The sequence below is a fragment of the Fundulus heteroclitus genome, unplaced genomic scaffold (genome assembly GCF_011125445.2).
Source record: "Fundulus heteroclitus isolate FHET01 unplaced genomic scaffold, MU-UCD_Fhet_4.1 scaffold_45, whole genome shotgun sequence".
Taxonomy (NCBI): domain Eukaryota; kingdom Metazoa; phylum Chordata; class Actinopteri; order Cyprinodontiformes; family Fundulidae; genus Fundulus; species Fundulus heteroclitus.
The window spans coordinates 2,072,704-2,087,542 of NW_023396868.1; the positions used below are offsets into that span (position 1 = coordinate 2,072,704).

At 41.7% G+C, this 14,839-nt stretch overlaps 1 protein-coding gene and 1 long non-coding RNA gene across 2 annotated transcripts; both read left to right on the top strand.

Annotated features, from left to right (window-relative positions):
* The first annotated feature begins 1,770 nt into the window (after positions 1 to 1,770).
* On the top strand, positions 1,771 to 12,576 carry mrpl55 (mitochondrial ribosomal protein L55). The gene is made up of 3 exons (XM_036131678.1): positions 1,771 to 1,944; positions 2,054 to 2,258; positions 11,850 to 12,576. Exons 1-3 carry the CDS (start codon positions 1,892 to 1,894, stop codon positions 11,997 to 11,999), a joined length of 408 nt encoding a protein of 135 aa, XP_035987571.1. The 5' UTR covers positions 1,771 to 1,891; the 3' UTR covers positions 12,000 to 12,576.
* Positions 6,221 to 9,766, top strand: LOC118560561. The gene is made up of 2 exons (XR_004929444.1): positions 6,221 to 8,947; positions 9,078 to 9,766. It is a non-coding gene; the product is annotated as an uncharacterized LOC118560561 (long non-coding RNA).
* Positions 12,577 to 14,839: the final 2,263 nt, after the last annotated feature.

Here is a 14,839-nt window from a genome sequence, read left to right on the forward strand (position 1 = left end):
TCCTAAATATTTCCGAAACACAAAATTCCTAGATAAACCAAACTAAGGCTAAACCTATATAAATTATCAGAAAGCTGAACAACTAACCAACCTAAGAACTCTAAAGGAACACTAGAAGACTGTAAAACCAAAGAATACTAAGTAATTAAAAACCTCGGGACCAAAATAACTCAAAAACAACAACTGAAACTGGAGAACTGGATGTCTAACTAAAAAAACGAGAATCTGGAAAAATAAAGCTGAACTAGGTAACTAAGATCTAAGGTGGGAACTTGAGACACGCAGACGGGAAGTTGGGCACGCAGACGGGAACTGAGGCGGGGCGGATCCTACCAGCTTCCGCACCTAGGCTCTGTGCGTGCTCGGGTTCATCCTTTGGCCGGCCCGTAACTGTCATGATTTGTCTTTGGATGAACCCGGACACAGCACGCACACACAGAGCTGTTCTTGAAGTGAGTTTTATTGTACAGAATGATGGGTGAATGATGAGAGGAACCAGAGTCTTTATGGACGGAGGTGAAGGGTGCGGAAGCTGGCTAGCAGGAGGAACACGGGGAGACTGACCCGGAGGAGACTCGGGAGCGGAGGACTTGAAGGCGTTGAGCGGAGTTGCTGAGCTGAAGATCGTGGAGCGGAGTTGCTGAGCTGAAGATCGTGGAGCGGGGTTGCTGAGCTGAAGATCGTGGAGCGGGGTTGCAGAGCTGAAGACCGTGGAGCTGAGTGGCGGAACTGAAGAACGTGGAACCGAGAGCTGGAGAACGTGGAACTGAGTTGCTGGAGTGAAGAACGTTGAGCTGAGTGGCGGAACTGAAGACAGACTGAGACTGAGCTGGAGTGAACACTACGGGCCGGCAACGAGAGCAGAAAGAGGTATGTTTAAATAAGGGTGGAACCAGGTGGAAGCAGTTGCGAGTTAATTGCAGCCTGCCAGGTGAAACCCATCAGGCTGCGCAGTAACGAGAGAGAGGGAGAGAGGCTCAGCATGCAGCCCTCACGCTGCATCCTGACAGGTTGTAATCTGTTCAGATTCAAGTAGTGCATTAGTAAGTATTGTAGAACAAAATTCAGAATCAAGGCAAGATATTATAGTTGATATAAATCAGTTAATGTTTAGGATTAAAAGTTATGGGTCTCTGGTCAAATTAGTTTGGGTTCCTGCTCACATTGGAGTAATAGGGAATGAGCTGGCAGATAGTTTTGCTAAGAATGCAGCAAAAAAGTGTATTGTTGATTTAAATATTAAAATGAGTAAAAATGAGGTTAAAAATATTAGTAAAGTGTATATTAAGAATAAATGGCAGGAACAGTGGGATAAAGGAAGCAATGCCAGATTTTATTATAGCATCCAAAGAAAAGTTGGAGAATTTAGGAAATGTAGCAGGAATAAAAAAGAAGAAGATATTATATCTAGATTAAGGTTTGGACATACAGGTTTAAACAGTACTCTTAAAATAATTAATAAACATGATACAGGTTTCTGTAGTTATTGTGGGAAATTGGAAACAATACAACATTTTTTTAGAATGTAGTAAGTATGTTCGAGAAAGGGAGGAGTTAATTAGAAATTTAAATAGGAATAAAAATAAGTTAGATATTAGAAATTTGCTTCAAAGATCATCGGGGGATGTAGTTTTTAATAGTATTTTTAATTTTGTAAGGAGAACAGGTATTATGGGAAGATTATAGTGGTTTTACATCTGATCCATACTCCAGTCAAGAAGGTGGCGGTAATGCACCTGAAAGTTGTTTGCCAACCGCCATAAAAAAAAACAAGAAGAAGAAGAAGAAGAAGAAGAAGAAGAAGAAGATCATCCATGTGTGACTTCTAGGTGGCCTCTGCTCGGTGACAGTTTGCACATTAAACAGCGACTTTCCTCCAAGCCGGCTTATAATGGCTCAGATGTTCCTGAAGAAGTTCCGCTCTTCTTACAGTTCGCTGACATGGTAAGAGTTCTAGCTGGTCTGGCTACGTACAGCAACATGACCACATGCTGCACCTGGCTTTATTACGTGTGTGTGTGTGTGTGTGTGTGTGTGTGTGTGTTCTCCGTAGCGCATCTCTCCTAAGTTCCCTACCAAAGGTCCTCGCTGCGCCGGCTTCCTTCCTCCACAGCCACGCAGCCCAGCTGAGCTCCAACCGGACGTCGGTGGTCCGCTGCGGACGTCAGAGGTATGAGCGCCAGTACCCGGTGCTGCTGGTCCGGCCGGACGGCTCCGCAGTTTCCATCAGATACCCGGAGCCCAGGCGGCTCCTCCTGGTGAGTAACCGGCAGGAAGCTCCCGCTGCCGCTGCTGCTGCTGCTGCTGCTTAGCATCTATGCAGGAGAGCAGCAGGGCTGTTCAAAATGCGGCTTTGTCAGACAGGAACCCGTTTAGAAAATAGCAGAAATCCAGTTTGCTGAATAATTTTTGTTGCCACTTCGAAAGAATGCTTCAAAACTCCAATGATCCCAGAACAGCATTCAGCGGCAAGGTTCTCGCTTTGGGAACATCTAACTATAGATGTTGTTCAGTTCACATTTTAACACTTTTAAGCACTATAATGTTAGTAATTCGCCTAGACATATTTTCTTGTTTTGGCTATAAAAAACAAAGTACAAGAGGTATCAATGCAGGCTTTGCCTGTTATTTACAAAACTACCACTTCTTATCACATCCAACTTTTTATTTTTACATTGTTTTCTTAAATAAATGTGTACCTGCTGTGTTGAAATAGAATAACAATTAAAAAACAGGGGTGTCAAACTCAAATACACAGTGTGGCAAAATTTAAATTGAAAAAAGCCGCGGGCCGAGGTTTAACAAATTAATCTTTTAATATGGACCCAAACAAGTTTTGATTTAACAATAAATATTGAACAAGCAAGGCTTATATAACTTAAAAGTGCAGGTGTGTAATAATTATAATGATAATAATAATACATATCAATGGCATATTAAATAAAATTTAAATAAAAATGTAATGCCTCCTTTCTGAGGTAAATGTCAAAATTAGCTTCGTACACAGGCTAATAAATTTGAAAATGAAATAACATAACTATGAATAAATCATTAAATAAACTATGAATAAACAATTTAGTCCTTGGAGTAACAAAAGAAGGTGCATAGAAAACGTATTTATTGCTCATTTTGCGACACACTGATCTACTTTGATACTTGGCATCTTTTCTTGGATGGCAGTCCATCAATGTCGGGGCTCAGGGTTGAGCTGAGGAAACCTTCATTATCGAACAAAGGTGTTCGTCAGTCAGACGTCTCCTGTGAGACGTTTTCGTCATCTTCATTGAGGAGAAAAGTTGCTCACATAGGTAAGTGCTACCAAACATGGAGAACAATTGAGCAACTTCGGTGTGGAGCTGAAGCATCGTGTCAGGATGAACTGTGGAAACTGTGCGGCTCCAACAGCATCAAACTTTGACTTCAGCGTTTCATCACACTGGAGTTCAATCTGCTCCATTTGGAGGTTGGTTGGTGCTTTTTCCACATCAACTGCGAAGGGATTACTGAGCAGTTCAAATCTAAGTTTCTGGACATCAAAGTCGCCAAATCGCCGGCTAAACTCAGCGCAGAGCACACTGAGTTTTTCAGCAAACTGTGCGCACACGGCGGTAGAGATCTGCGTTTTTATGGTTTGGCAGCAGGGGACATGGCCAAAGTTTGCTTGTAGCATCTGATTCTCCCACAGGCAGATCTTAGTTTTAAAAGCTCTCACTGACGCATACATATCTGTGATGACGCGTCCCCGCCCTTACAGCTGCAGGTTCAGCGCATCGAGGTGGCTTGAGATGTCACACAGAAACTGTTGCTCCCGGAGCTCTGTTGTGTCCTTCCCTTTGCTTTCCACAAACTGACATATTTCTTCACGCAGTTCGAAGAATCTGTTGAGCACTTTTCAGCGGCTTAGCCATCTCACCTCTGTGTGATACGGCACATCTGCCGTATTCTGAAGCACACTCTTCCAGAAAAGACTTAAACTGGCGGTGATTGAGACCTTTGGCTCTTATGAAGTTAACAACTTGTGTTACTGTGGTCATAACATCCTGCGTCTTTAGCGCTTTACCACACAGGGATTCCTGATGTAAGATGCAGTGATAAACAGAAAGTTCACCTGCACAGTTCTCTTCTCGCATCTTTTCATGAATCCTGCCCACCAGTTCATTCTTTTTACCACTCATCGCTGGCGCACCATCAGTGCTTAATCCCACAAGTTTATCCCACGGCAGGTTTATTTCAGTTACACATTTGCAAACCTCCTCAAAGATTTCTTTCCCCGCGGTTGTGCCATGCATGGATTTAAGTCCCAAAGGCTCCTCTGTAACACAGAGATTTGAGTCCACGCCGCGGACAGAGACTGACAGCTGCGCAGTATCAGACGCTTCAGTGCTCTCATCCACAGCAAGGGAAAAAGAAACAAAATCTTTTCCCTTCTCCATCAACTGGACATGTAGATTGGTGGCAAGCTCACATGTGCGCTCGGCTATTGTGTTTCTGCTCAGGCTTACATTTGCTAAAGCTTGCCTTTTCTCTGGGCACACTTGGTCACAAACCTTCATCATGCACTTTTTTACAAACTCTCCCTCATTAAAGGGTCGGGCTGATTTGGCGATTTCTTCTGCCACGATATAACTTGCCTTTACAGCAGCTTCACTTTGTGTTGTGGCTTTTGTGAACATTTTCTGTTGTGAAACCAAACCTCTTTTCATCTCCTTTCCTTTCTGGCTCCTTTGAGAGGGGTCCAAGTCCTTATATTTGTCCTGGTGTTTCGTTTCATAGTGTCGTCTAATATTGTACTCCCTAGTTACTGACACATTGGCTCCACAAACAAGACTAACAGGTCTGTCGTTTACATATGTAAACAGATATTCTGTCTCCCACCTGTCCAGAAAAGTTCTATTTTCTGCCTTTCTTTTCACCATTTCTTGGTAAAGTAACACAGTGACAGCTGTAGTTTGAGGTCGCAGTGTGGTTTGGGGGAGAGGCTCCTGGGATGCGGGGTGCGCCGGGGCTTTCAACCGAAGGAGTGCGCAAGCTACTGGCACAGAGGAGGAGGCGTGTCTGCCTCTGTCCTGATTGACTCGCCAAAAAACAACAGAGCATTATGGGATTTGTAGTCTAAGCAGTGAATGCGGCGTCACAGCGTTGCCATCTTATAAGACCGACGAGCCGGCTCTAATATTAATTATAAATTGCCCCGGGCCAGAGTTTGACACCTATGATCTAGGCATTATTGACAGTACTGCATAAATAAGGTTGTAATAATAGTTGAAATAAGTAACCTGCCAAAAATGGAAGTAACTTTTAGATTCTTTCAGTGAAGCAGAAATAAACAAAAGACCATTAATAACAACAGATAAGATAAGATAGGCTTTATTGATCTCACATTGGAGAAATTCACATGTCACATCGGCTCAGTAATCAGTAATCAGAAGAAGGTGCCAAGTAGGACAAGGTGCATCAGTTATATACAGTGTGTTCTCGTTTATACAGTGGATCAAAAAGAAGTAGATAAGAAATCAAGAATAAAAAATACAAAATAGAAATAAGGCAGAGGATATCTTATGTACATTCACAGTGACTTATATACATGTGTATTGACATATATTCAGGTGTAATAGCAGCAGAAGTCACTTTCAGGATTATTGCACAGTGTGTTAAATAGAATTGCACATTAGATATTGCATGTAGGTTATTACAGTTATAGTTACAGTTATAGTTACAGTTATAGTGCAGCATTGTATAATCTGATAGCAGTGGGGATGAATGACCTACGGTAGCGCTCCTTTCTACAGACAGGATGTCTAAGCCTGTCACTAAAGGAGCTGCTCAGCTCCTCTACAGTCTGGTGCAGGGGGTGGAAGGTGTTGTCCATGATGGATGTGAGCTTGGACAACACCCTCCTCTCAGCTACTTCCTCCACAGATTCCAGAGGGCAGCCCAGAACAGAAGTGGCCTTCCTCACCAATTTATTCAGCCTCTTTCTGTCCCACTCTGCGCTGCCTGGAGCCCAGCAGACGACAGCGTAGAGGAGGGCTGAGGCCACTCACTCAGTGTTCAATTTTAGCAATACATTTACACAAGTTGGGCCTAAAATTAATATTTATACAAATATTTTTGCACACTAGGCCTTTCAGTTTAGCTTTTACAGTCTTCTAGTTTACTTGAGGCCGGACACATGCCATCCTCCTGGGAGTGAACTTCATGGGGGGTTGGTGCCTCTTCGGGCTCCTCATCATGGTCTTCCACGGCATGTATCTGATGGACGACCTGCTTCTGGTGTCTGTGGAGCACAGCATGGCCCTTCATGGCTCCTCACTAGAAGGCATTCTATAGGAAAAAACAAAACAAAAAATGCATTATTTACTGTTGGCATATAATGGGAAAAATAACAATTATATATTGAACAATACAGGCGCAGATACTAAAATGTAAAATACAAAAATGACAAATTATATAAATTTTACAAACAAAAGGATTATAGATTTTAAGTACTAGGAAAAATAAGCATAGTTTGTGTTGTCAACCCCACGCTTTTGCTGTAAACATGACCTCAAAAGCTATGAGCCTTATTACACTCACTGTGAAAGTCAGTCTCACATCACAATAACAAGTAAAGCTAAATGTATATATTGACCCTCTAAAATAAAAGGTTTGGAGCATTGATTTCACATGTTGAGTAGCAACTACAGTAAATGGAGGAAAACATATTTTACATGTCAGACATGTATAAGAAAAAACCCTGTCCAATTTGCGCAAAGCTCCTTTAAAAAAAAACCGTTAACAATAGATTGCAAACATTGTCGAACATTTAAAATATAACAATAAAAAATAAACACAATTGTTTGTGCACTTCATGTAGCAGCACAAGGCCTTTCTAGTGGGGCTGCAAGTAGTGATTTTATCGATTAATCGGTCGATTTCTTGTGATTAATCGATGAATTGGATGAAGTAAAAGTTTTATTTCCATTTCTTTTTTTGAAAATGTAACTTTTGTAATGAAAGAGCTAATAAGCACACAACACAAGTTGCTACTAAGGTGTTCTGTTACAATAATATTAGGTAATAAATAATGCTTCAAATAAAGAAGTTTGTTGATTAGATTCTTAGTCAATCATTTAATAGTCACTGTTGTCTATGAACAGCGATTTAACACAACAAAAGTGAAACTGGAAAACGGGTGTCAATGCAGTTTGGTTGAGCCTCACCCTTGAAGTCGTGCATCTAGGGAAATAACTGGGCATAACAATGCAACCAGAGGGAAAAAAACACTTCTGACAATTAGGGCTGGGTAAAAAATTGATTTAATCGATGTTGGATCAATTCCATTAAAATTTTACAAAATCGATGTGTAGGGAATGAGATGGATTAGTTTTATAGTGATGTGAGTGATGTCGATGTTCAAGAGCAGGTGTGGGCAAATGCAAAATGGCCGACGCAAGTAACGCACCGCTCAGCAAACCGTCTCAATTGAAGTCTGACGTCTGGAACCGTTTTGAATTTAAAAGAACTAAAGAGAATGTGCTGGATAAAACCAAAGTGGTTTGCAAGATCTGTCAAGTGGAGGTCAGTTATTGTAGAAACACTACAAATCTCCAAAATCACCTGACAAGATATCATGCTAAGCTAACATCCGACAACAAACCTTCCGGAGCTAAACAATTGATATTGAGGGACTCGGTTGCATTACCAGCAGATTCTCCGCGGGCCATTAAGATAACAGAGGCCATTGCGACTTATGTGTAAAGATTTACGGCCCTACTCGGTAGTGGAAAATGAAGGCTTCAAACGGCTCCTTCATGTGCTCTAACCACACTACGTTATGCTGGAACGCAAACATCTAACTGAAACTGTTATCCCCATGATGTACACATGAATGAAAGACGACATCCAAATGAAAATGCAGAGAGTTAGCAGAGAGAGTCGGCATAACTTTGACACATGGACATCGCTGTCAACGCAGTCCTACATGACGACTTCCCACTACGTCGATAATGAGTGGCGCCTCGCGTCTCATGTGCTACAGACCACCGAAGTTACCTCGAGCCACACCGCTGCAAATCTAGCCCATATGTTGATGGGGGCCATACAGAAATGGGGGAAGACCAGCAAACACCCAGCAGTTGTTACGGACAACGCTGCAAATATGGTTTGTGCAGTGGAATTAACGCAGCTGAAGTTCAGAGTGTGCTGCTTTGCGCACACTCTGAACTTAGCCTCACAAGCAGGTCTAAAAATCCTTGCTGTGTCACGTCTGCTTGCTTGTATGAGGCGTATAGCTACATTCTTTCACCGGAGTACAACGGCAAACCACATACTAAAAGAAAAACAGAAGCTGCTTCAACTACCAGCGCACAAAATAACACCTGACGTTGTGATAAGATGGAACAGTGCACTGGACATACTGGAGCGCTTTTTAGAGCAACAACCAGCCATCTCTGCTACTCTTTCTCAAGACGTGCGCAGGAATGAAAAAGATTTGTGTACCTTAACAGAGGAGGATGTAACAATTGCTGAGGATTTGGTCCGGGTGTTGAAACCGATGAAAGAAGCTACATTAGCAATGTCGGAGGACAAGCAGCCAACTCTGTCTGTCATTGCCCCACTCCTCGCCCTGCTTCAGGATGCCTTCCCCCCCCAGCCTTAAAGACAGTGCTTTAGTCAGGGACTTAAAGGCTGCTGTGAAGAATAACTTGGGGACAAGGTATCTATGTATTTTTTTGCCTTTTATGTGCATACTTTTAGCTGTAGCAGTCAGTGACTCATATTCCATCATGTACTTATCCTCACTCAAACTGTTACAACACATTTTTTTCCCCAAGATATGATACCTTGTATGCAGCGTCCGCGCTGGATCCTCGCTTTAAGGCCCCTCCATTCCGGTCTGCTGCAGAGCAAAATGACACCTTCTCCAGGCTGAAGGCTGAGGCTGCCGCTGCTGCACGTCATTTAAGTATTTAACAATGTTTTTATTTAATAAGAATGTTTTCACTGATGATTAAAAGATTGGATTAGAAAGAACATTATTTAATTTAAGAGTTAAATTATGCTCAATCTTATTTTTTTTCTGTCCAATTCAACAGCAAGATAATGATGGCAATGATACAGATAAAGAAGCTGAGGATACTATGCCCAAGAAGCCAAAGATATCCAGCACCTTGGAGTCTCTCCTTGGGACAGTCTATTCACCAACAGTAAAGGATCACAGACTAAAAAACTCCAGTAATAAGGGCTGAAGATTAAGTCAGAAGATACAAAGCTGAAAATTCTGCTGTGCTGAATGAGAATCCTTTGATCTGGTGGAAGTCAAATGAAAGGGAGTATCCACTGTTGAGTCGCCTTGCAAAGCATTATCTTTGTGTCCCAGGGACCAGTATTGCATCGGAGAGGGTATTTTCAACAGCTGGTGACATCGTCACTGCAAAAAGGAGCTGCCTAAGCATAGATCATGTCAATGAACTAATTTTCCTTCACAAGAATCTCACAATTAGTGAGAAGTGAAAAGAAAGACAATAATTTGACTTGGCAGTTTAATTTATTTTGTGTTTATTTGCTAGTATTTTTTTTGGCCCTTAAAAGAGAAAATCCCTTGATGCAAATTGCTGTGTTGTAGTTAAAGTTACAAGGTAAATACTTTTATTTATACAAATTTGCACTTTTGAGACAGTTTTGTTTACATACCAAGTTTAAACTGTCTTGTTTACGTCTGCACTTTGTTTGCACTTTGTGTTTAATGTGAAGTGAAAAAATAAAATACATGTGTTTTGCAACACAGCTGAGCCACTTTATTATTGTAAGAGCAGATCGAATCGAACTTAATCGAAATTAATTTATTCATAGCTGTATGAATCGAATCGATTCAGGACTTTGGTCAAAATACCCAGCCCTACTGACAATCAGATAAACCACCAGCCCATTTCACAGACTCTGGAGCACAAGCTGCATTTTATGTAAATACTGCATGCTACATTTGTCCTTCTACATATTACTTCCGAGAACGTTTATTCAAATAGTTTTTAAATTTTTTTCTTAGAAAAGTCAAAAAAGGGTGTTAGATGTTTAATACTTTTTATTTGTTCTAAGTTTTAAAATTTTTGAGATTGTCCTGAAGGGTTGTTTGTCTCATTTTTCTGTAAGTGTCTTTTCATTTAGGTCTGCCTCTTATCATTCTGAGTGTCTCACCAAAATTTCATTATGGTTACATAACAATAAAGACTCTTGATTCTTGAAAATTTAGTTCAGAGCCCTGCTCCTCTCTCCCATACAGTACCTTAACTCAGACTTTGCCCTAAACTTAATCAACCAATTATTACAATCAGAATTAAATTGTATTCCGATTGAGAGGGCTGCTTTATGATCCATAATCCGACCAGCGTCCATCTAAACACTTGTTCTGATCAAACTCATGAATTTCCAGCGCCTGCATGTGGAGGATGGGGTCACAGCACAGAACATTTTGGGATGATCATAATTTCCTTCCGCCCTCTCAACAGCAACAGCAGGAGTTGCTGATCCTGTAGCGTAATTATGGAAAGCAAAGTCTCAACCATGCCCAGAACCTGGTTCGGGTTCATTCTATGCACTCAGAACCTCCGTGTTTGTTTTTTTTTTTTCCCGCATGAAGAAGTACAAAACTTCTGCGGTTGTTTTATGGAAATTCAACAAAGTTTGGTGCAAGTAAACGCATCATCAAACGCACATCACTCAGCAGCTAGTCAGCTCTGCATGTGAGGTAAACGGCTCCGCGACATGGCGAGTGATGCATTAATCACGCGACACAACATATTGATAACGAAATTCGTAGCCAATGCCTTTAATTGCCAATTTTTAGCAATTAAAAATTAAAGAAATTCCAGAAACTTGCTTTTATTTCAAGCATTTCATCTGTGAGTTGACCTGACAAAATACATCTAAATACAAGCAGTGAAACATGCTTGGAAAACAAGATGGTGGCCCTGCCATTGTAAACATTGATGATGACAAAATGTTTTCTATGGTCATTTTACAGATTCCTACTGTTAGGTCTAAGCACCTAGAACATCATACAAACAGGGAAAGATAGGCACAAAGACAATTAGTTTGGTTTCATTCTCGAGGAGAGTAGGAAGAGACCGTGCAGTTACAATCTCCAACCCACTCTGCCGGTCTCAGCGTTCTCCTTGGTTTTATTAAGTTTGGGGCGTTTCCCTAGTTACAGGACTGAGGCTGTACTGAAGGGTGGGGAAACAGATAGTTACAGCCTCAGTTGTCAACCAAGATACACAGCTGAGCAATCACGTTCAGTCAGCACATAATCTTGTAGTGTCTTCTGTTTCTTCACTGGGACATGATTAAGTTATCATGTGAGTAATATGATTATATCAGAAGCTTCCATTACTACATCATAACAAGATAAATCGGTTAATGAAGTATAAACATTAATCCCAACATTAAAAAAATATAATTTACTTTGTCGCAAATCACCAGAAGTTTGTCTGTTGGAAACAAAAACACACCTTCCTGCATCCATCTATGAAATAAGATGGGTGCTTTATTCTTGGAAAATATATTTTTGTTGCTACAAAGACCTCATGAATGGATCAGGAGCAGATTGTAAATGTAATAAAATCTAAATTGAATAAAGCCACCCACAAAAATATTCTAAACTTTGGCCGATCTAGATTTTAAGAATATATTTATTCCATCAAAACGTAGGAAGGAAGAAAGACAGGTAGCTTTTAAAATACAACTATGTATAAAGATACATGATGGAGAACCCCCCCCCCCCCTCCTAAAAAAGACAACATATCTAGGGAAAACACTGTCTTGTATTTGGATTGTAAAGCTGAATGATGCTTTTTGTTGTGTTTTGTAAGATGCCGGTAAACCTGTCCACTTTGTCCAACGAAGAACGCCGCGCTCGCCAGAAAAGGAGGGAAGTGAAGAAGACCAAAACACAGACAGTAGATCTTTATGAAGATGACTTTAAGATGGACAACTACAGCCACTTATGGGAAAAAAAATGACTTCTGTATTCAGTGATGTAAGATGAGACTAAAATGTTGAAATTGTTTTACATGAAAGGGCATGCTTTTATGTTATAGAAGATTTGTCAGCATTGCTGCCATCTAGTGCCTGAAACCATACGGCAATTTGTATCTGGTTTGGGCATTTAGAAAGGATTTGTTGGATACTATAAACTCTGCTGCTGATCATCAGGTTTCATATTATTCTGCTCAACAAGCTGGGCTTGCAACTCCCTCTTACTCCATACAAACACCATATGGTTGAGTTGCTGTAATTAAACTGGCAGCATGCAGCTCGATGGTAGCAGATCTATGCTTTTGGCAGCCAGTCAATATCATGTATAAGCTCAGTTTCACATTTCAGTTTTTAAAGGGGCTGTTTGTGTAGATCTTCATTCAGACATTGAAATTAGCAGATCAGATTCATATAAAGGTGTTTTATGCCGTATGATGAGGAACAACATTATGTACTACCACTGATCAATATCAAATGTCAAAATGTGATGAATTTTGTGGTTTTTACCAAATTGTGCGTTACAATGTCTGAGCTGATTAAAGTGCAGGTTCTATGCTGTTTTCCATCTGTTCTCTTGCTTATATCCAGCACCACACATTAAATTGCTGTTCTTGTGAAGGTTAAAGTACTTCTTGATTCTGAGATCATACAAGGTGGTAAATGTTAGAACGTTCACATATTATGACCTGAGGGAGAAAAAAAAATTAAAATTCGATGAAAAAGTGGATTTTTAAGGCTTTTTAGCTCAAGGCTCATAAAAAAATGTTGCATGACCGATGACGTAATATGTGGGTAGGCGTTGATCTGTTGACATGGTAACAAGATACTTCCTGGTTGCAAACTCGCTTTCTCAAAGACAAATAAACAGATTAAACATGGCTAAAAAGTGTGTGGCTTATGGTTGGTCAAATACCAACAAGGATAATGTCTCTTTACACACATTTCCGAACCCAAAAAGTCCCGGTGTTGTGCGAAATTCAGCTCCCCTGTGAAAATCTGTTTCCCTCTGTGTCGGGAGCTGCAGCCAGAGGGGGTGGGGTTTCACGGTGCTTCTGATCGGTTTCTCGGTAAAATAACTCATATAATCATGTCAAGATTGTAACATTCAGTTTAATCGGCAGCTGTTTACAAAATTGTAAAATAAAAAATAAACGCTGTCTTCAGGCAGCTGAAATGTCCATATTCTCTCCTCACTCATCACGCAGTGAAGCGGAGAAATCTCGCCGTCATCACAGCAGCCTGCTGAGAAGCGACATGCTCTCTACACTACCTCTCTGCACGGCGCTGCTTTGCTGAGAGGTAGTGAGCGGCAGGGGGTTCCGAACCGAAAGGGCTATGGGTCTTTCGGTGTCCCGTTCCCCCCCCCCCCCCGGAGAATATGAGCGCCACGGCGCAACAGATAAATGCGCGTCCACTCTCAGAGCGCTCACGTCTAGATTATTTAGTAAAATTCCGGAAACACATAATGCTGAAATTAATGCTATGGTTTGTGCTAAATGTACATCTTTTTATGTGCTGTTTTGGCGGATTTCAGCCGTCATAAACGATGCCAGACAATCGAGCTTCAACGAGTTCTTTCCGTGTTTACATCCGAACGGTCAGCCATGACCGCGATTATGAGCACCAATTCCAATTATACATTAGCAAACCATTCTGTTTATTCTCCTAAAATGTTTTTGTCAGACTTACCCGAGTCGTAACAGACGCTTGCGCTGTCTTTCGTGTTAAAATCATCACTTTGTGAATCGCTATCTGAACTTCTCGTGGTGTACTTCATTGAACTCCCTGTAGCGTAGCCTGGGCAACGCCCACAAACTACGTCATCGACCCAAAGTGTGGATTTTCAGCCTAGCGGTCGCCGAGGGACAATTTTAAGTCCTTAAAAAAACTTTTAACGGCGCAATCACGATCTTAATGCTACATTTTTTGAAAATATGGTCACTAATGCATGTATTTCCGAGTTGGTCGATCTCAGAATCAAGAAGTACTTTAAGAAGACGATTTGCACCAAATTGTTACAATACAAATATTTCAAGGTTTTTCATTTTTTTAAATAACAAGCCAAGTGCAAAGGTTTTAACTTGATATATGTTCTGTAAAACTGATAAAACGTATCAGTTTTACACTCTGAGTCAGGACCCTTTACTCAGAGTATAAAACATAAGATAAGATAAGATAAGATAGTCTTTATTGATCTCACAATGGAGAAATTCACTCGTCACATCGGCTCATACAAGAAGGTGCAGAGTAGGGAAGGTGCATTCAGTTATATACAGTCCGTCCGTCCGTCCGTTGTCTTCCGCTTATCCGGGGTCGGGTCGCGGGGGTAGCAGCTTCAGTAGGGAGGCCCAGACGTCCCTCTCCCCGGCCACTTGGGCCAGCTCCTCAGGAGGAACCCCAAGGCGTTCCCAGGCCAGCCGGGAGACATAGTCCCTCCAGCGTGTCCTGGGTCTTCCCCTGGGCCTCCTCCCGGTGGGACGTGCCCGGAACACCTCTCCAGGGAGGCGTCCAGGAGGCATCCTGACCAGATGCCCGAGCCACCTCAACTGGCTCCTCTCGACGTGGAGGAACAGCGGCTCTACTCTGAGTCCTCCCCGGATGACTGAGCTCCTCACCCTATCTCTAAGGGAGAGCCCAGACACACTACGGAGAAAACTCATTTCAGCCGCTTGTATCCGGGATCTCGTTCTTTCGGTCACGACCCAAAGCTCGTGACCATAGATGAGGGTAGGAACGTAGATCGACCGGTAAATCGAGAGCTTCGCCTTTTGGCTCAGCTCTCTCTTCACCACAACGGATCGGTACAGCGCCCGCTTCACAGCAG